Source organism: Streptopelia decaocto (genome assembly GCF_964273445.1).
Source record: "Streptopelia decaocto genome assembly, chromosome: 1".
Classification (NCBI taxonomy): Eukaryota; Metazoa; Chordata; class Aves; order Columbiformes; family Columbidae; genus Streptopelia; species Streptopelia decaocto.
Window position 1 is genome coordinate 77,663,950 of NC_138663.1, and position 21,184 is coordinate 77,685,133.

Consider the following 21,184-nt stretch of genomic DNA (forward strand, 5'->3'; position numbering starts at 1 on the left):
TGGATTGCAACAGGCTAGTGCGTGCTGCCAATTAATCTGTCAGGCTTGCAGCGGTGTCTAAAGACATTGCCAGAACAATGTGCCAGGGCCATTAATTCCAATGTTCTCTTCAAAACACCTTGCTTGCCCCTGAATTGTTTGACTTTACAAATACAAAGGTGTTCCATTTTCCAACTGTTTCTGTTTTCTCAGTGAATTTTACTCATAAACATTCTATCTTCCTGACAATCATATGTTTAAAAATAAATCTTTCAGGAAAGCAATACTGACATTTCAAAATGTTAGGCACTGTGCCTTTTGCAAAGCTAAGAAAATGACATGATATGGCATGATAATAAAGTGGCTCCAGTTGAAAAAATTCTTTTGAGCTTCTTCCTGAAAGAGAGAGTGCTGTTTTGTTCCTCTATTCTACTCCTGATGACTGTAAAAGATCAACAAACTAAAAAACTTTCAGATTTCACATGGCAGCTGGAGACTTTACAACTATTCCATGTAGCCTAATAATGTCACTGAATTGCATTATAGAAGAAAACAGAAAAGAGAACAATACAAACACAGAAATGCTTCTTGCAATGTGATGTCCCTGCATCTGCAATTCAAAGTACAGTTCAAATTCAGGTAATTCATTTCACAAAGATTTTCTTGAGAGAGTGAGAAAGGAAGCTAATCTGCTCAACTTCGTACGCTCGCATAGTTTAGGGAACATGAGGTTAACTTGCCATCTCCTCACCCTCCCTTTTATTGTGGATCCCTTTTGCACTCCTGGTCCTCAGTCTATAACCAGACACATCACCACCGAAATTGTGCAAGATGAGTTATCCGCTTGGTTTTTGCAAGAAAAGCTCGTGCAGCAGAGCCAGCCTATCACAAGCAAAAGGGTTTCTGCAACAGCTCCAGGCACAGGAGATCCAGAAAGCTTGGAGAAGCTTTGAATAAGCACCTGAACTATTCAGGCATTTAGCTTTACCAAACTCTTTGATCTATCGGTTTTAACTCAGCTCTCATTTCCAAAGCAGCCTGTCAGCAGACAGAAGGTCAGAAATAAGTTGTCTTTGTATCTCTTCCAAATGGATCTCAGACATACAATGCAAGTCAATGTTTTTTCCTCAAAAAAAAAAAAGTATTTACTTTCAACTTCATAATGATAGAGTTCAAAAAATTTTATGTCAGAAATCATTTAAAAATGCTGCCACCAACCTAAAAATATAAAATAACACCTCCTCTTGTTGGGTATATTATGGGTGAGGAGAGTTATTCTGTTGCAGATTTTTCTTGAATCATGTATAAACCTCTTAGAGAAACAGAGCTGAGAGTGCAAAGGGCACAGGCTTAACAGCTTTTTCTTTATGCAGTAAACGCAGCTGCTGAAGTCAGAGGCAGTTACATTGAGAACCGCGCTCTGCCGACATGATCTGATTGAGTCTTAAGGTCAGTGAACACTTGGGCACGCTGCCTGCGAGGTACACACTGGGTACGGCTCGTTTATCAGAGCTCAGCTCAACAAGACTACAGATGCTCTGCCGCTATCCATCTTGGGCAAAGTTTTGTGTTTTGAGGTACAGTCACAGGAGACGAAGCGAGATGACGAAGAGGGGCTGTGGAGGGATGCCAGAGTGGCCCAGTGCTTGAAGGTGGCTCTCCAGAGAGCTGAAACATGGGTGAGCAGGCAGACCCCATTCTAACATGGTGATGATTTACTCCCCGCTACTTAAACATACACAATGGCAATGTATCAATTAATAACTGAGTCAGCAATGATAAGGTGGCAGTTAAAAAGAACTTCTGCACGCTATTGCTCTTGAAGCAGCAGATGTCAAAACAGCCGGTTGTACTTCTCTGTGTCAATGTTTAGAAATGTTTGAGTTTAAAAAGTACTCAGGCAAGAGTAAGCCTAAGGCCTGCTCTTTCCTAAGCCTCTTGCAACAGCATTAGAAGAGCAGAAAGAGATCAGTGACACCCTGGCAGGATGCAAAAGCCTGACTATACATAAGGAACATTCTGATTTCCTGTCCTACGCTCTTCCCGTTAAACACACGGCAACAAATTTTCCCCAAACTTGATGTAGAGAAATGCTTTTATAATTACAAAATATTTGAAAGGGGCTAAGCAGCATTCCTGTATTGTTTTGCTTGAAAGCATTCAGTTGATGACTTACTGCTTTTTTGTTGGATCTCTTACCTTTCCTACAGAGTCTTTCAGTTGATGAAGAAAGTATTTATGGAAGCTTCGAAGAAACAAAGCAAAAACTATTTTCTTCCCCAAATAAACTGTCAACCTGCCGACATTACTAGCCCAGCCTCCTCTCACAGAACCTACTTATGAACTTCAGACAAGAGATCCACAGTGGTTTCAAGTTTATAGAAAAAGAAGATCTATTTATCATCATTAACTTAATTCAATAGCAAATTACACATTCTTAAAACCACCACCACTCCGCTGTGTTGGATTAGCTGTGTAAACAGCAGCAAGCTGTGGTACCATCCAGTGATAATAAGTGGAGTATGTGCATGTTGGGTTCAGCAACACACTTTTAACAAAGCAGTTCTGATACAGTACTAGAGTTCAGGGGCACTGGTAAATCACTGCACACTATGCAGGACTGAGCCTTAAACTTATTTTATCATTGTATCAGGATCTACATCTAATTGTCTTGCTGGGCACAGAAAAAAATGTAAAGTTCAGCTGATGAAATCGTACATACTGACAGATACCAGAGTGATAATGCCTTCATTTCAGACTTGCTTCACACTCCAAAGGCGTAAAATGCTATTCAACCCATGAGCAATGCAGAGTGGCATCAACTGCAGCCGAGAACCAACACGGCTGGGGAGAACAGGCAAGGCTTGGTCCAGACCCAGGGAAGCGGTACAAAGAGTTGGTTGTAACACCTGGCTAAAAATCACACTGCACGAAGCCGTGAAAACAAATGGTATGGAACGCTTCTGCTCTTGTAGGAGAAGAAACACAGGGATCTCTTGCTGATGATGAAGTGGCTCTTTTTCTTCTAAATTTCTGAATTTTGGATCAGGCCCCCAAATCTTTTTCCTCTATGAAGAACTTCGGCAGAGGTTGGGAAAAACTATCCTAATAGTAATTTCTATTGGATTGTAGGAGAGACTCTCTGTTGTGGCAGTGAGAGCTCTGTTGTCTGGATCATTTAAAATTGTAATGGGCAAACCGGAGAAGATGATATTGTAGAGCGCAATCAATCCCACAATAGCACAATTGTTCAAAGTATAACCAGAGAGGTTTCATCAATAGCCACAACGTGATGAGATGTTTCTAAAGCTTTATTAATCAAAGAAAGTAATCTGCTGGAGAAGACTGATTTTCACCACAGCTCCTACCAATGTTCTAATTATATTTAAAAGAACAATGAAAAACACATACACACATGGAATGTGTCATGTAGAAAAAAAACACATAAAAAATGACTAAGCACCGCAAGTCAGACTCAGTTTTGTGGTCAGCTGCAAAAGTTCCTTGGCTCTCCGTCATGGATAGCTGTCATAGTTTAACAAAACATTGATCTAAAAATGACAAGAACTTGGTTGCAGTTTCTTTCATAGAAGAAACATAAAACAAGAAGAGTCAAAACATATGTAGAACAGCCTGATAATGTTTGCCAGAACTCCTCCCACTACTATACAAACGTGAAGCCAAACCTTGGAAGGTTTGAGAAATAAAGACATTCTGACATATTTGCCTACTGGCCTCTGACCTCGCTGCTCCTGCCTTGTGCTGGATCGTGGTGCCAAAGCTCAGGGTGCACCTGAGACCAGGCGCACACCCCCGCTCCTGGAGGACTCCGCAGTTCTTCCAGAATCCTGTGAATGCTGGGCATATGTCAACCGATCCCTCCTCCCCCTCTTCGAGACATCCTTTTGGCTGGGGTATCTGGCAAACACTGACAGCACTCTGAACTCCGTTAGAATTGTATTTTGGCAAGAGCTGTTTTTCCGATTGCATAATTCAAGGTTAGCGGTTTTACTGAGGCAGTCCAGTCGTCACTTTTCTACTCCCCTAACCCTACTCCCATTTCCCCTGATGTGAATATTTTTCCTCTCAGTCTGATGCCTGCAGAGATACAACCAGTGCAGAACACCAGAGGAGTGTTCAGGTATATCTCTTCACATTCCTGCTTTTCTTATTCCAAGGGAACTGAAAGGCCAGGCAAAAAAAATAAGTGTAGAGTAGCTGGAGAGAGCCAAACACAGTTACAGATGGACTGCAAGGAGAAACTCGCTCATCAATTCTTGTACCTAAGAATTACAAAGATAGTGATGGACAGAGTGCCTGCTGCCTTTGTTCCCTTCAGTGTCAATATGTGAAAAGAAACAGATGGTTGCCTGTTATTGTCCTTTTTAGTGTCCCATATTGTCTCTCTCTCTCCAAGTGCAGTTTGTCCAGCTATTTACCATCCTGCTTTCTGGGAAAAAATCCCACATCTAAACTCTAAAGGTGGTATTTTCACATAGCCTGAGTTTTGATAAGCTAGTTTTTATCTTAGATTGTTAAGCAGGGCCTGTGACAGCATCTAGTGTGGTTTGTGATGCTGAGGAAGTCATCTCTCAGCAAGTCCCAGTAAATATCAACCATTACAACACATATGTTGGTCAATATGCACCAAATCTAGTCAGGTTAGCTGCTAGACTATGATCCTGCCATGAAAGTTCACTTCTGTTTATGACAGAAAAACATCTTTAATTATCAGACACACTGCTGGTACGAGTTGTTATCTGTTCAACATTATGATATTTTTCTTAACTCTCCAAAAAGGTGAAGAGTCTTATCCTACATCTGACATGAGTGAAGGCTTTGTAAAAGTAATCTTTCTGTGCAATTCCTTTGCCTCTTGCAATAATAAACATCAGAATAGCTTGTGTTATAAATTCTGCATCCACAGTCTTTCAAAATGTGGAAAATATGAGGTAGGTAGGCATTACAGAGAGCTAAAAGAACTTAGAGGAACCACTGGCAGCAGTGAGAGGTGCGCCCAGAGGTTTGCGCATGATGAATTATTTGCAGACGAGGCTCTACTCCTGCATATTAATGCCATGGAACTTCAAAATAGGTTCTGTGCACACCCTCTATGTCCCAGTCCAAACCGTGTTACTGTCCAGATCCTGTTACACCTACAACTGCTGTAGGAGAATTTCCAGCTCTTTTTGGAGGGATCTTCTATTTAGATTTTGGGTTTTCTGTGTAACAGATCACATTGCCCAAGTGTTTTGCAGTCGTCAGCGAATTTAGCCACAAAATTTCACAAAGAAAGGCAGTATTATTAACTCTGTTTACCAAATGGGAAACTGAGTCAAATATTATGTGATTTGCTAAAGGTTCCTTAGTAAACTAGCGTTCCTGAATCTTATCTAAACCTTATAATCTCAAGCTTATAATTTCTTAGTGAGTGTGGAATTGTGACTCTCGCTGATAGCACATGTTACAAGAGAAAGCAAAATAAAATCAAAATAAGAGCAGCTACAGATCTGCCGTTACAATGGACCTTGGTTAAGTAACGCTTGCAGGGCTGTAAAACTCATAAAAAGCACATGCATAAAATAATAAAAGAGTGAGACTTTCAAATGTTGACTCAGTAATTGTTAAATCCCTTCTGGCTGCACAATTTTATAGTCTTCTACATTACTAATGAAAAGGGAAGGAACAACAAAGAAGGGTTTTAGCCTTCCAATTATATAAACTCTGTGGACCACCAAAGAAGATGAAAGATTATTTATAATGTCACGGTAATTTGTCATTTGGGAGATTCTTGTTGTTGTTGTTATTGCATCAAAGTTGAGTACGAAGAAACAATGCATCCACCACCCCCTCAGCTCTTTCAGTCTTGCTTATCTGAGATCTCCCTTTTTCACAGAACAATCCACCCACAGAACCTAAAAGCAGTATTAGAAGCAAGAAAACAAAATAACATTCTTAATTTGTGGATCCTCCAGATTTTATGGTACTTCTTTCAGGATTATTTCCTTCAGTCTTAATTGGGGCTACATCACTTGGTAAAGGAACCATATCTTTTGGTTTACAGTATATATTCAAGTCCAGATCGGTTCAACACCACCCAAAAATCACTGCATCTGAGTTGTAATCTATATGAAGTGTTATATGGACCCAGTAGAGAGGAATCCTACGAGGCGTCATATGGAAAAAATCAGATGGATCAAGTAGGCCCAGACATGTAACTACTCTCCTTTCAGGAACAGATACCCAGTCGCTGGGGGAATTTGCTGAAAATTGTAGTGTCACGTGCTTTGCCTTATGCTCTGGACATAGGTCTGTGGTTTCTAAGGGCTCTCCTTTCAAAGCACTGAAGGCAAGACAGAGTCCACTAAAATAAAAAAAAAAGGAAAATCCTCAATAACTTGGCAGGGATTGGATCCTTAGAAATTTGTTTTAATTATTTATTTCAGATAGAATGACTTCCTCAGTAAAATATATTATTTGACTTGGAAACAAACTCATGGGAAGTAGCAATTCCAGAAGAAATGAGGACACTGAGGTCCTCCTTGGTTAGGAGCTCTGAGAGATAGTGCAAGCTAGGATTTGTAAATAAAAATGCAGGTAGGGCTGGCCCAAGCCATTTAAAGAAGAAATAAAAAGGAAAGCAAAAGCAAAAAGCAAAGCAGAATGATGAGACACTGCTTCCTTCCTAGAAAAGTTTCTACAGCGTGGGCACAGGCATCGACCTCACGCAGATCCAGCTGTAATCCGCTGATTGCAAATAGGTTAAGAGTTACATGACCCAGTTTCTCATCTAGACTGGTTGCTGGGCTGACATGCTCTGTGACTTTGCATGAATTGTTTAGCTGCTGCACCTTCGTTTCCCCAACCAAGTAGGATGGAGGTCATGACATTTTCCCACTGTTGTGAAGAGTTTTGAGGTGTCTGGATGAAATCTGCCACGTAAATTGTAATGAAGGATTTCACAGTGACTCAGAAAGAGCTGCTACAGCTGATCAGTGAGCAAAGGAAGGGTTAATTGGGGGAGAGAGGTGGCACACCAAAAGTGAACGACGATGAAAATCACAATCCACGCAGGATATCCTGGGAAATAGAGTCTAGATGCATGTAAAGACAAAGCAAGAACACAGTCTCTGCTTTCCTGACAATTGTTTATTAAACAATGGGTGACTCAACTGCACAGCAACATTACAGATATATCGCCCATTCTTTTCCATTTTTGCTGAGAAGGTATTAAAATGATGAAAGCTGCTGTACCTTTGCTTCCAGCCCTAACATGAAGAAGCTGATGTGCTATCTAGGCTATCTCCTGAGAAAGAATTCACCACATTTTCCCAGGCATGAAGTAAAGCTTAGCTTGTCTACTCCCCAGCATCAGCCCCAAAACATTTAGTAGTTCAGCAGCCCCAAACACACTAGTGGCTGTTTGTCACCCAGCTAAGCAAACACCTGCACACCAAGACAGGCAGAACAGCACAGGCTGATCCCCCAGGAGAATAAGTGGACACACTTCACAGAAGAATGAGGCTCAGCCTCTACTACACTGAAGAGATGTATTACACTGACACTGATGCCCATCACTGTGCTGAAAGCCCCAGCTATTGGAGGCACGTGATTACATAAAAATAATAATAACATCTCAGGAAGTAATAAGCTCTTGTGGCTGTAGGGCACAGCTTAGAACTTAAAGACTCAGAAAGTTCAAAAGACCTAACAAGAACTCCAAATCAATTGTATGGGGTTTTTTCAGTAGGAAGTGCATCCATCTTTATTGGGCTTAATAAAATTTCCACTAAGGTATAAACAGCTGCAGTCCTCCCTGATCTACACTAGTCTGTGAATGGTTCCAATCTCTGCCTTTTGGAGTGAACGAAGACTTAAGTTCCCATTCCAGCTTCAACAACTGCAAGGATCTGGGCTTCTTTCCTTGCTTCTTTGCCTGCTCTTCTCCTTGACTTCAATAGGAATTTCCTGCACATATCCATGGGCAGAATTTGTCCCTCCTTCTGTATTTTTCATTTTCTATTATAAATAGCTAACCCTGCCCATGCATCTCTGCCCTAACGATGCACTAAAGACACATGCACATGTACACAATTTTTCTTTGAAAAACCTATCTGGGTATTTAATAGATTACAGTCAACAAGGAAAAAAAAAAAGAAGGGCATTTTAAAAATAAAGAACTAAAATCCTTAGGGGAATAAAAAAAATCCCCATTGCAGAATCTCTTCCTCCCCTGCGCAGGCACTTGCTAACTGACAGTAGTGGCACTGTGACAAAAGCAGCAAAACCAAAGGCAGGTTTTACTGAAAGGGAGGAGGGGAAGTAAATAAGGCATGTGGACATTAAACGCAGAGGCTGTAAATATAAATATACACAAGTTCCACAAAGCAAATGGCAAAAAAATAAATGGATGGGGTGTGGAGGAAAAGGAAAAAGGAATAAACTTTCAGCTGAAGCAAATCAAAATATTTAATGCTTAGTTACCAGTGTTGGGCAAAAACAATTTTGATCTTAGCAGTCTGCAAACTTGACATGTGTTTTTAATTACATTTGAGGAAAGTTTGAGGAGAAATGACAATGGATACAGTAGCCCTGTTGAGTAAAGGACTGCTTGAACATGAATGATCCTGTTGAGCCTGCTGACTGGACTGACATACAGGGTGATGGATGGGTGACAACATAATACCTGCTCGCCTTCGTGTCATACTTTTAGAAAACGGTCTGCTCTGTGCTGATAGCATTAACAAAGAGGACTGAAACCTGCATACAAGAATTTCTGCTGACAAAGAACCTCAGTAAGACAAAATTATGAAGAGGGTAGGGGAAAAGGGTAATCAGCAGTGGACGCCCAGTTGTTAGCATATTATGTTAACTTTCGTGTTGTGGGACTGTAATTGTCCATTGTCTGCAAGATACTCCCTGGTCCCCACATTGTATAATAATTATTCCAAACAGAAGGATCTCTGCTCACACTGCAAAAAGAGAACAAAAATATTACACTGATCACCTTTCCTGGTGTTTTACAGGTCAGTGAGGAATAGACTAGGCTACAAATTACAGGACATATATTTTAGTGGTCTGCTGAACTTGCAGGGATAAGTGTGTGTGTATGTAATGTCTGCGGGTAATACAGCCTCTGCTAGTCACTGGGAAAGCTAAAGTATTTTTCCAGTAAAATACTACAGAGATTATGAAAATGGGCAGGTTTCAACTCACATAAAGTGATTTGGTTTATGATGTTAGTACTGCACCAATGGACGTATTTCCAGTGGGTTTTTCCTGTCGGGGAAGCCTGGCTTCTGCCAGGTCCTGTTCTTCCCAGTTTCAATCATTACAACTTACTGCTCTAGTCTGACCCACGGACAATCAGTGTCTGCAGCAAGCATGGGGTCAGAGTCTATTTTACCAATCCTTCTCTTCTCCCTGCCCTTCACTCTTCCAGTTTTTTCTTGACTTTCTGGTTAAAATTTAACCACTAGGGGAAGGAAAAAAAATGTTGTTGAAGTAAAATTCTCTACTGCAAGACAAATTTAAATCCCAGCTCCTCCCTATGCCTTTAGTAAAGTGAGTTCCACTGTTTTATTTCTCAAAGACAGCAGGATCTGCGGGTTTGAGATTCTTAATATCCCCCTCCTCCCCGAGGGGAGAGTAGGGGCAGAATTCATTTCAGCTCAGCAGATCACAGCAGTTTCGCAAGAGTTAACTCCGCCATCCCCATCCATCAGGCAGCCAGCGAGGCATCAGGAAGGAATGATGGATGTAAAATTATTACAGGGCTGCCACCCGATATACTTACTGCCATTTGTAACTAACGCTGGAACTGACACACTTTTTTCATTATTAAACATCCACATTAAGTCAACATTGGTCACTGTCATTTCATGTTTGGCACTCTCTTAAGGGGAAGAGGGAGAGGTGGGGGTGGGGGTGGGAGTGGGAAGGATGGTGGAAGGAGGGGTGGGTGGAAATGGGAGGAAAGACATCCTGAACCTGGTGTTCCATAAGCATGAGTAATAAATAGGGTCCTGCTTACAATGCTGGAATAAATATTGTTACAAATAGCTCTTTAGTGACAGCCCAGCAGACAGTACATGTCAGAGCCTTTTAAAAGGATACACTCTAAGCAATAACAGGGAGAACTCGTATCACAGGTTAAGAAACACTTCAGCACAGGAGGTATTTGTATTCGGATGCACTCAGGACGTGCTGTGAGTGTGACCACGTCCGCTCGTGTCCAGAACGCTCGTGTGGCTGCGCGCACCCACACACCTCTCCCAGCCACCCGCATCCTCCCCAGCGGCCGCCAGCATTCCGAAACCAGTACCTGTGTTTGTACCCGTGCACACAGACACATGCTCAAATACCTGCTTGTGTGCCACTTCCTTCCCCCTCCACCCCCTTCATTTTTTCACAGGTACCAGGCTACACACACAAATGTTTCTGAGTCTGACTACAGTCTGAAAACGAGTGGGTAGCTGGGTGCGTGTATCGCTGAAGGAGCGCACTGCAGGCTCGTACGCCCGCACACACGTGCTGGCTCTTGGTGTTGCATACATCTCCTTTGTACGGAGATCTAGGGAGTTTTGGGGCCTAACAAACAGACCAGAGTTCACTTGCTGAAGTGGCCCGTTGTGGTGTTTGTGCTAGATGACAATCCGCACTCTCGGCTACATGTATACAAGGTAACATTGTTTATGTATAGTACATATCAAGCTATAATTAACTGTGGATGACAATTACAAATAAAACTGCTCCTGTGTTTCCAAGAAACCAGAAAAACATATACACACACTTCTAATTTATACATGGAAATGTTTCCAAGAAAAGTAATGTAAAAATATGTTTTATTGCATTTGCAATTAAAATTGGTTTTAGTAAAAATCCATGTTCATCGTGATGTTCATAGTTTTTACCGTAATCCTCTGAAAATCAAATCCCTCAAGATGGTCCAAGTTGGATGCCCATAAAGTGGCTCACCCAAATCATCCTAGCCATTTTTAAATATCTTTTCTCATTTATGACTCCTTTATACAGCATCTCTCCAGTTCCACAAAATTCCTGCCTTACAGCTGCCAGGGCTGGCTGCCCACAGGGATCAACCCATCTGGGAACAGAAGCCACGCAACGGGTCATGTACGTGTGTGGAGAAAAGCCCCAAGAGCTTTAACAGAGACTCACAAAGGTGATTTCCAGCCCTGAGCCTGCCCGTCTGCCCCTGGCAGATAAATCCCTACCAAGAGTCCCACACGCGTGTTCCAAACTGTGTGGAACCTGCTATCACCAGGAGACTGCAGTGGCAGTTCATGCAACAAAAAACTCCACAGGTCTCAGAGAGGCATAGGTCTCCATAACTACATCAGCCACTGCAGCAAGGAAGCGAGGAAAATTTGGGATAGCCTTAGATGGGTGTTTGTTACCTACAAAGACTGAGATCACTCTACAGCAGGGGTGTCAAACTAATTTTCATAGGGGTCCACATCAGCCTCGTGGTTGCCTTCAAAGGACCAAATGTAATTCCAGGACAGTATAAATGTAGGAGTAGTTAAATTTTTACAGTCCTAAAATTACCTTTGGCCCTTTGCAGGTAACCGCGAGGCTGATGTGGCCCCCGGTGAAAATCAGTTTGACACCCCTGCTTTACAGAAAGGATAGTCACCTTTCTTCTGTACATAGACACAATGTACATTTCTAAGTAGGACTATGCCACACATATAGCTAGCCACACATTAGGCTACCTTTCTTTTAATTCCATCCCCCACCTCAGAATCTCCCTGTCAGGAAGCAACCAGGGAACAAAAGTAACATCCCAAAAGTTTGGGGGCTGCCTCTAATTCCCCCAGAGGGACCTTGAGCTTCTGAAGGGAAACCCCCAGTGGTAACACTGCAGCACTCTATTTCTCACTGCACACCTTCCCAACTATTTCTTCTTCTTTCCCCTGAAAACAGGGAAAAATGGAATAAAATACAATTCAAAATGGCAACACTCGCCTTCCTCTCAACTCCTGTTCTTAACAACAGAGAAAACTTTAAAGTTCTAGATCAAACAGTCACAAGCTTTAGAGAAGCTGGGGTTTGTATGGATTTCTGTGGCGGATACACTTGACCCCCGCCCAGCCAAACCAGCATCAGTTTGGTCCAGGCTCCAGAGGAGGGAAAGGCCTGAGCCACAGCCAGGCCAAGAACCCCTACCAGGAGAGCCACAGGGATGTAGAATGGCACACTGAACACCGGTGGCTTGTGGGTGCAGGAAGTCTCGTATAGACTTTTCCTACTGTATGCAGTTTGACTACGAGTCAACCACTTCATTCTATAAATACGACAGCCTGGATGAGCCGAACCCGCTTTGAGCTCTCCCTGCTAAATATGTGAGCTGTATGGCAATGGCTTTACTACTCAGAGGTCAGTGGATGAACCCAATTCAAGTTCAATATGAATCACTTAGCTTAAGAATATGCACACCAAATGCAATAGATTATTTAGAGATATAAGGTTGTATGATTTTTAATGTCCTCCTGGATTCATGTTACTTGGTAGACTAGATTTGCTAAAATTTTAAGCTTGTATTTACCAAAAGCAACTGCAGACTACACTAAACGTCTGCAAGATAAAGTCTAGCTTGCATTTTGATGGGAAAAATGGAACTGACTGGGAAAAAAACAATCCAAGGCTAACGCAGAGACATCACAGACACCTGCAAAGCAGGGCCTATTTTGCACTTGCTGACAAAACGGCACCTTCAAGGATATGGACCAAAACCAATGTCTACAACTAAACAAAACAAAGGCCCACGTGAACTCAGAGAAAAAGGGTCCAATGGGGAGCAAAGGACCTGGTGGTGAAATTTTGCTATTGGACTGGATCTTGGTTTGAATGGTCTGTAAAGATATAAAAGTTTGTAGTTTTCTATGCTTCTATGAGCACTTTCTATGGGTGGACCTCTGTGCAGGTACCCAGCCCTTCTGCTATTCTACTCCATTAATTTTTTTATTTCCTGAGCATTGTGTCTCCTGAAAGTCTGATCTGCATATGGTTATCAGGCCTCATCTGAAATTTTGCCTCTGGTGTTCTAAAATACAGAATCCAGAGCAAATGGTTATCAGGGAAAGAGGAATCGTGACAGTTTTCATTGTGACGGGCACAGGTCTCCCCTGAAAGTTTGCCTTTGCACCTCTAAGACACAGACTCTGGGGCAAACAGTTATCATGGAGGGAAGACACGTGAAAGTTTGCTTCGTGAATGGGTACAGGCACCTGGAGAGACGCTAAGCAGCTTTCGGCTTGGCATATTTCCCCCATGTAGTAAATAAGAGAGTGAACCCACCACCGAACTCTTAAGTTGCACTTCTCTTTAAGAAATCTAAACATTGCTCTGCAGCAAGCAGAACCGTAAATTACTCCCTTTGCAACAATATCACAGCTGGCTAGTCAATGGATAGCATAGAGCGTATATTGGAAAGGAGGACAAGTACCTAAACTTCACAGCCTCTGTTCCTCTGTTGGGTCAAATGCAAGAGACAGTTCAGGACACTCTCCCAGGTCAAAAAGTGCAACTGCTTAACTAGCACTTAGTGGCTCAAGTGGTTACCCAAGCAACTCAAATGCCATTATGGTCTAGCAGAGCTCAAACTTGGTTCTGTACTTCCCTGTCTCCACTTTAAAAATAAATAAAATAAAATAAAATAAAATAAAATAAAATAAAATAAAATAAAATAAAATAAAATAAAATAAAATAAAATAAAAGTATCCCAATAAAGTTTTGGCATTTATTGTATCAAAACCCCTAAACTCTATAGCTGCCTTAGAAAATTTTTCGACTGAGCTAACCGTTTTTTCTTCCTGCTACCTTGTAAAAGAACTCCTCTCTGCCCTCCACAAGTCCACCAGGAGGCATGAAATAGAGAGGAAAATAAACTTCAACTGAGGGTGAGAAGTGAAAACAGAAGGGGTAAGGAGAATCCCAACAATAGGAAAGTAACAGAATAAAGTGAATGCAGATGGTTCCACTCCTGTTACTTAATCAAAAGGCTGTGCAGAGTCACTAGAGCCAGCAGAAAGTCATGTGTTAGAACAACAGCTGATCTGTATTAAAGAAGATTAACTCGCAATGCCATGGTGGAGGGCCTGGGATTATTTTATGTACTTCCACTGCCGAACAAGCCGTCAGCACAATTACTGCCCTCCGATGTGAATGACTGATCTGTAACCACAGCTAAACAGCATGCTGCTTAGGGGCCTGGGTGCTTCATGAAGATGAATTTCCATACCATCAAAGTGCTTTTAATGGGCTTCCTGATCCAACCACAAGGCCTGCTTTGCAAGTATATAGAACTCAGGATGAAGGCTTCCTGTCCAAAAGGATTTGGTCGGTTGTCACTTGACAATTCCCAGCCAGCACAAGGGAGGAGAGGGGGGGAGATAGGTAGAGTTGTCTCTGCTTTGGAGGATTTAAAAAAAAAAGAAAAAGGAAAAAAAAAAAGGGTACAGATGCTTTCTGAATGCAACCAACTGCTGTATCCACAGCTGAATTCAATGCGCTTAACAAATAACGGCAATTTAGCTATGCTTGCGAGGAATAGCTTGAGTCACTTTGCATTAGCATCTGGCTGAGTGTTAAAGTCATTTCTACATGGGGAGCAGAGAAAAGAAATTTCTGCTCCAAGCATCCTTTCAAGAATGCTTAAATATTTGAATATAAATTCCTTTGTGCTTGTGATCACTCCTTCTTATATCTGACACTCTGCTTTTCCCTTTTCCCTTCTGGTACTCTTCCATGTGAAATGCCGTAAACATGCTCCATCCCTCTCTTTCTTTCTCTCTCCCCATACCAGCGCTCTTATTCTTCTAAGAGAGATTGTATGTACTGCCAGATACCTATTACACTGACCTCTTTTTTCTTTCCCCTTCCTCTCAAGAAAGTGCATGAAATTGGAGTCATTTCTACATCACTTACACCCAGGATAGGCTGATGAAAAAAAGTACAGTAGTGAGAGACTCACATGTACATTTAACATTCATTACTCAGACTGCTGGCTTCTCACAGCTTATTGATCAAACTATCTAAAAACAGGGAAAATGGAAAGCTATCCAAATTAGCAATCTGCTCATTCTGGACAATATTGTTTGACTCACAAGCTTCCTAGGATGACTGACTTTCGAATTTCTGCTAAATAGCTGATCATTTTTATTCATTCTACTTATCTGCCTATCTCAGTGATTCACACAGGCCCTAAGAGTGAAAAGCCACCAGAAGTGGTTTCAATGAAATTCAGCTTGCACCACATGCAATCACAGTCATTGCTGTGGTGCTGTAGATGAAGGCTGTCTGTATCATCACAGCAAATATTGCAAGGGAAGAGAGAAACAGATGAAAATGTCTTGCTAAGCATATGATACTGAGACACACACACAAGAGTTTGGATGTATATCTCAGGCGGCAGCATTGTAAGGACAGCTCGCTATATATGTGGCAGCAAGCACTGGCAGGTCTATTTATCCTCCATGAGCCAGGGCAGTGCATGGAAAGACATGGGGTATTTCCAGAGAAAAGCAGCAAATCACAATCTCTTTGACATACGCAACAGTTACAGTACAGACAAATTTTACTAAAGAATATTCACTTTGTCGATATTCTGTTACAGCACAACTTCAGAGGCCAGTTCAAAAGCAGAAGGTGGTAAAGGCCTCTACGTTCTGCTGCTTTGAAGTTCCACTGCAAATATTTGGTGCAGTTTGTGTTGTCAATTCTCCATTTTTTCAATTTTGTTAAGTCATCTAACGTGACATGACAGTGCTACATTGCAATGATCACAAAATATAATATATGACAACCTCGCAAGGCTAAATACCCAGAAGCTGAGCCTGAGTATCAGCAAAGCTTATGTTCCTAAAGAAGCTTGAATATTTTCAAATCCAGCTCATCTCACAAACACATGTAAGCATTTCCATAAAGCAAGATTTCCACTTAGACCCAGAGATTTCGAAGATCACCTTCTCATAATACATGTTGACAGGCTGGAACAGAGAATTAGTGGCCTCCAAAGTTCTCGTGAGGGCTTTAACTATCTCTGCCTTCTCCCCACTCTCCCTCAAGGGTCTCCAGGTCTCTCTCTCATGTCAGCTTTTGGTTGTGGTTTTCATTTTTTGCCTTTTTTTTTTTTTTTTTTTGAAAGGGGCAACAACTCTCTTTAAAAATGGAGAGGAAAAAAAGGAAGGAAAAAAGGGAGGCAGAACCTATGTATCTGTAAGGAGAGCCAAATGCAATCTCTGACCCTTTGGAAAGGGAGTCTTGGAAACTCACCTTTTCTGTCCTGCAGTTATTGAGACCCAGGCTATTCACAACAGCCACCTTCCCATCCAGCACCTGTTGTTCCCTCCGAAGTTGCTCCTTCATCTGCCGGGCTTCCTGGATTGCCTTGGTAACAGCATCATGGTCATTTAAATAACCTGACGACGTGATAGAAGAAAGGATATCTTAAAAAAAGAAAGTTACAAGAAAACACTTTAGCTTTCATTAATGAAATGCACCAATAGTTTATCATTATTAATGAGAGCGAGTTAAAAGGTAATGCCCCGAAACCCGCCCGTGCTTTGTAATTCTGTTACTGTTACGAACGAGCCACCTGGATAGAAAGTGTGAGAAACCTCAGTGCCAAAATCACCGTCCTGATATTTGATCCCATTAGTTTCAATATTTCCCTGATGCTGCAGAGGCGAGCCCTGTGGTTTGCATGCAGCCGGATGTAACTGGATAAGAGTTAGGGGAAGCTTTGATCATGCTAGCAATCCCAAACTCTTAAAAATAGACCGTTTCATTCTTCCCGTTCTTAAAACTTGTGAATACATTAAAATAAACCACAGGTGGCGGTGGTTTGCTATAGATATGAAATGCATAACGGCTGGGAAGAGAAACCTCATCCACTGAATGCTCCCCACCACCACCTGTCATTCAGAAATGTATAAGAAAGCACAGCTACATGGACCTACATTCCCAGTCCTATTCATGTTGCTAATAGTAGGTCAAATGTCCACTGTTTTGCTGCAAATTCACAGCCTAGGGCTTAGCCTTAGTAGTCACTGAATTATTTCCTTTTAAAATGTTACAAGCGTCACCGGCACAGCTAATACTATTTAATTTTAAATGTGACACTTTGTCATTTTTTTCCTTTAGCGTGCCGTAGATTATACTTATTATGATCTGCATGTGATTTGTAGGATAGAATACTGATGGGAGACTCCAAGCCACAGTCTATTTTTCAAACATTAAAGAAGAGGGCAATATCTATCAATCTCCCTCCCCCTCTCCGCATCCCCACACGTGCGCACACGCACACACTTCTTTCTGTCTTTTAACTAGGGCATAAAAACGGCATAAAATGAATCTGTAATATGAAATTGCCCAGAAAAGGGACTTCTGTTTGTGACATGAGGCTAAATCTAACCAGATCCATTGGTGAATTGTGACAGATGGAGGGACTGCGAGACAGAAGGCAGGCACTAATCACACACAAAATGACCGGCTTGCCTCAACATGTTCCATGGATTCCAGCAAACTTTACACCCTAATCCATTTTTAGAACAAAAAACATCTGGGCCATAAATCCTCTAATCTGCCAAAACACGCTATTAAATCCCATGATTTGTTGAAAAACACTAAGATTAAAGAAAGGAAATATAAAATGGCTAACTGCCGTGTTAGGAAAGTGTTATTAATACTCTTTCTTTGTCTCAATTATGAATGTTCTGTTCCTAAAGAGCCTTGTCTAATCATGTCAGATTACACATCCTTGTTGTATTGCTAGACTCTTCTATCTGATCTGCTGATTGCCAAAAAACGTAGGACATTGTCTTGCTGCTTAAAACATTTCAGGGGAAGAAGCTGATGTCAGATTAGTTCAGCGCTGTGCTGCTGTCAGGATTTTAGTTTGGTTTGGGTTTTTACTGTTGTTTTTTCAGACTGCAGACAGAACAGGACTGCTGTTCCCGACTTCCTTGCTGTGCAAACACTAGAAGGAAAAGTTTCTGTGCGGTTCGACTCTTTTTAATTGTACTAACAGTTAGCTTTTGGCTAAATACCCAGGTACCCTGAGAGTTTTATATGAAATAACTTGATCCACATTGCTTTTATCAAATGACCCAGTTCAGTAATTCCCAGCCAATGGAACTGCAGTAATTCCAGCTTTCCCGGCATAAGGAAGGATATAACCTGCACCAGCACAGTGCTAGCAGCTGACTTTTTTTTTTTACCTCCATTTTATCAACTTGTTTGGTTTCTTTCCCACTTTGCATCTGTTCCTGATCAAGCTTGCATGTAGTCGGAATAAATTAAAAAGGGAGCAAACAAACAAACAAACAGTAGTATTACTGCTGGTTGTGCTCTTGATTAGGCTAGGTATTATACTTTCAATCTGTAATACAGCTGAATGTGCCTAGGAACTGGAATTCGTGCCCTTCACCAGACTATTTGGCTTTTCCTGAATACTGCTATCTTTGAGACAGTTTGGCACATGACAGTGAATAAAAGCAAGCACTCCTTATGTTTTTCAGTAGCTGCCAAGATGCTGGTGTGCAGGGAAATGATTAATATAGAAGCGAGTTGAATGTAAATTATTGTTGTTTAGGGTAGGTGGTGAATTATTGACAGAGAGGGGAACTGCATTACATAAAATGCACTTAGTTACAAGGATTGCCAAACTAGCAAGAGATGTTGAAGATAATGGCAAAGGGCGGAGAGAAGTTGCTTCTGTTTTTAGTACACGGACATATGCCTGTTCCCATAAAGAAAGGCTTGGATTTAAAGTCATACATGAAGCCACGACATTTGTGACTGCTCAGTCTGTAGCATAATTCATACACTTTAAGGATAGCTTTAGAAAAGGACTACATGGCTGAATGCAGCTACACTCTTTATCATAGGAGGCTGTAAGTTTGCACCCTTCAGAGACACCTGAACAATGCATGAGCATTTCTCCCTGCCACAGGAACCAAGCAGCCCGAAGAACAGCTTTCAGACAGTGGTTTGAATTTGAAGTTAGTGGCAGTGCAAAGAGGCAGCTCAGCTGCATCCCAGCAAGGTGGGCCATGCACACCTAGGACAGACAACTTGTGTCTTGCATTGAAAGCTCCAGTCATCCAAGTGGTGGAAGGAACTGCCTGGCAAATGACTGCATGCTTCCCAGTGATTTTTTGTAGAGGGATTCATCTATCAGGATATTCATCTCCCTATTTTTAGGGACTGTAGTCACTTGACTAAAAATTTTATCAACATTTTTTGTGGCATAGCTCCTACTGGACAGTGACTTGAAACTGCATGCTCACGTTTATAAGACAACCAAATGGTTTCAACATGGTAATGAGTTTTACTTGCTGCAATTTTGGTTGGATGTGACATAGCAGTTGGCAGGAAAAGACTCTCTAAGTGTTCACAAGACTTCGTTCTTCTAGTCCTTCACTAAAGGACAGACCTTTGTTAGAAGCAGACTGTCTGTCCAGCTCCTGCACCACAGTTAAAGGCTGCTTATCTTAAATATACAGTATGCACAGTGATACTGCTCAGCAACCTCAAAAAGTCACTTTCTATATTTGTAGCTGAGAGATGTACAGCAGTGAACTCTATGTCATTAACAATAACTTAAGTATGTTATCTTTTGCTCCACAGTTTTCCATGGTTTATTAATGGTATAACACATTAATTCTTCTTACAAGAGTGACCTTTAAAGCTCCATTCATCCTCACAGCTTTTATCCAATTACATTATCACTCATTACAGGTACAGCATTTCCAAATCTGCATTTTGTTAAAAGAAGTAAATTGCAGGGGTCTCAAACCTATGAAAAATATCAGGTGTGTAGGGAAAGAAGATTGGAGAGGAGAGAACAAGAGATGTCCTGCCATTGAGATGCAGGTCAGATGCTTAACTCCACATCTAAATGTGATGCTCAGTCTATTGAGGACAAAAAACTGAATGTGAAAAAATTGAAACTTGGTGTTTTGTACTTGGAGAGCAGTAGAGCCAAGCAAATTAATATGAAATACATTATTACCTATCAAAGTTAAACAGTATAGGGCAATAATAATACATGAATTAACAATTAACAAGGTGATATTTACACAATATTTATGCAATTGTAGCATATCATACCAAATAAAATTATTTTCTTTTCTACAGTATGTAGGAGCTTATTCTCTCATATATGTAATTCTAATAAACATTAGCAATAATTGTGCATGCACAGTGGGAGAGTAATACCGTGAGTTTTGATCCTTGTACATCACTATGGGTCTTTCTGGTGTCTGTGTAGATAGAATATGGACTACAGAGTGCTTGGGAGAGACCCATAGAGACACAACTAATTGACATAGCACTGAGATATCACAACAACAGTTTCTGGTAGGTTTGACCTATTGTTTCTTTTCTTTGTGCCATCTCTGAAAGTAGCCAGCAGAAGATGTTTTAGTAGCACCAAGACACATGGTAGCAAAGGTACAACAATCTACCTCACTTAATTCCCTAAACAGAGTTTCATTTACATCCTGAAATTTTAATTTTCATTCAGGTTATAGTCAACCACTTCATGGATTAAAATGTTTCAGTTAGAAGGATGAAGAATGGGGTGTGTACACATTTTACTTACACAAAGAACAGTCCCTTTAACACATCAGACTTGTAAAATCACCACTAGGACTTATTACTTAGATAGTATTTAGGCAAGGAGGTAATTTTGACAGAAGGAAAAATTAACACTGTTTTCTGGAATAATGTTAAAAGCATAATCTTAAATGTTAAAAACAAGTCAAGACTTTTTGCAAGTTACAAGATTTAATTCTTTTTTTATCTGAATGAACCTGGTGATTGTGTTGCTTATTAGACCAAGGTAAAATAATGCTCCATGCAGCTTTTTAGCAGACTAAGGTTTAAACCTGTAATTTTGCAAAGATGTATTTGCATATGTAGACTTTTACCTTAAAGGGATTTTTTTTAAGTTTATTCATCACTTTTCAATGACATAGGAGAATATCATGTTTCCTTAATGCCCCACCATTAGACAGGTTGCTGTCTTTAATGTAGGCCATTAAACAAACAGCATTTACTACCTGTTATTGATAAAGCAGTATCTGAAATAACACAGGCTTTTGTATTCCAAGTCTGTAAAAGTTAAGGTACTCTTCCTGAAATCGTGAGTTTCTTCACTGATATCAACAAATGTTGT

The 21,184-nt window shown here is 41.0% G+C and overlaps 1 protein-coding gene across 2 annotated transcripts in view; it reads right to left on the reverse strand.

Annotated features, from left to right (window-relative positions):
• The window catches only part of SOX5 (SRY-box transcription factor 5), a 611,279-nt gene that overhangs the window by 14,875 nt on the left and 575,220 nt on the right, over positions 1–21,184 (reverse strand). For both annotated transcript variants that reach the window (XM_082064631.1, XM_082064630.1), the window contains one exon: positions 16,276–16,448. In XM_082064631.1, the coding sequence (XP_081920757.1) occupies positions 16,276–16,448 (173 nt within the window). The remainder of the gene's footprint in view (positions 1–16,275; positions 16,449–21,184) is intronic.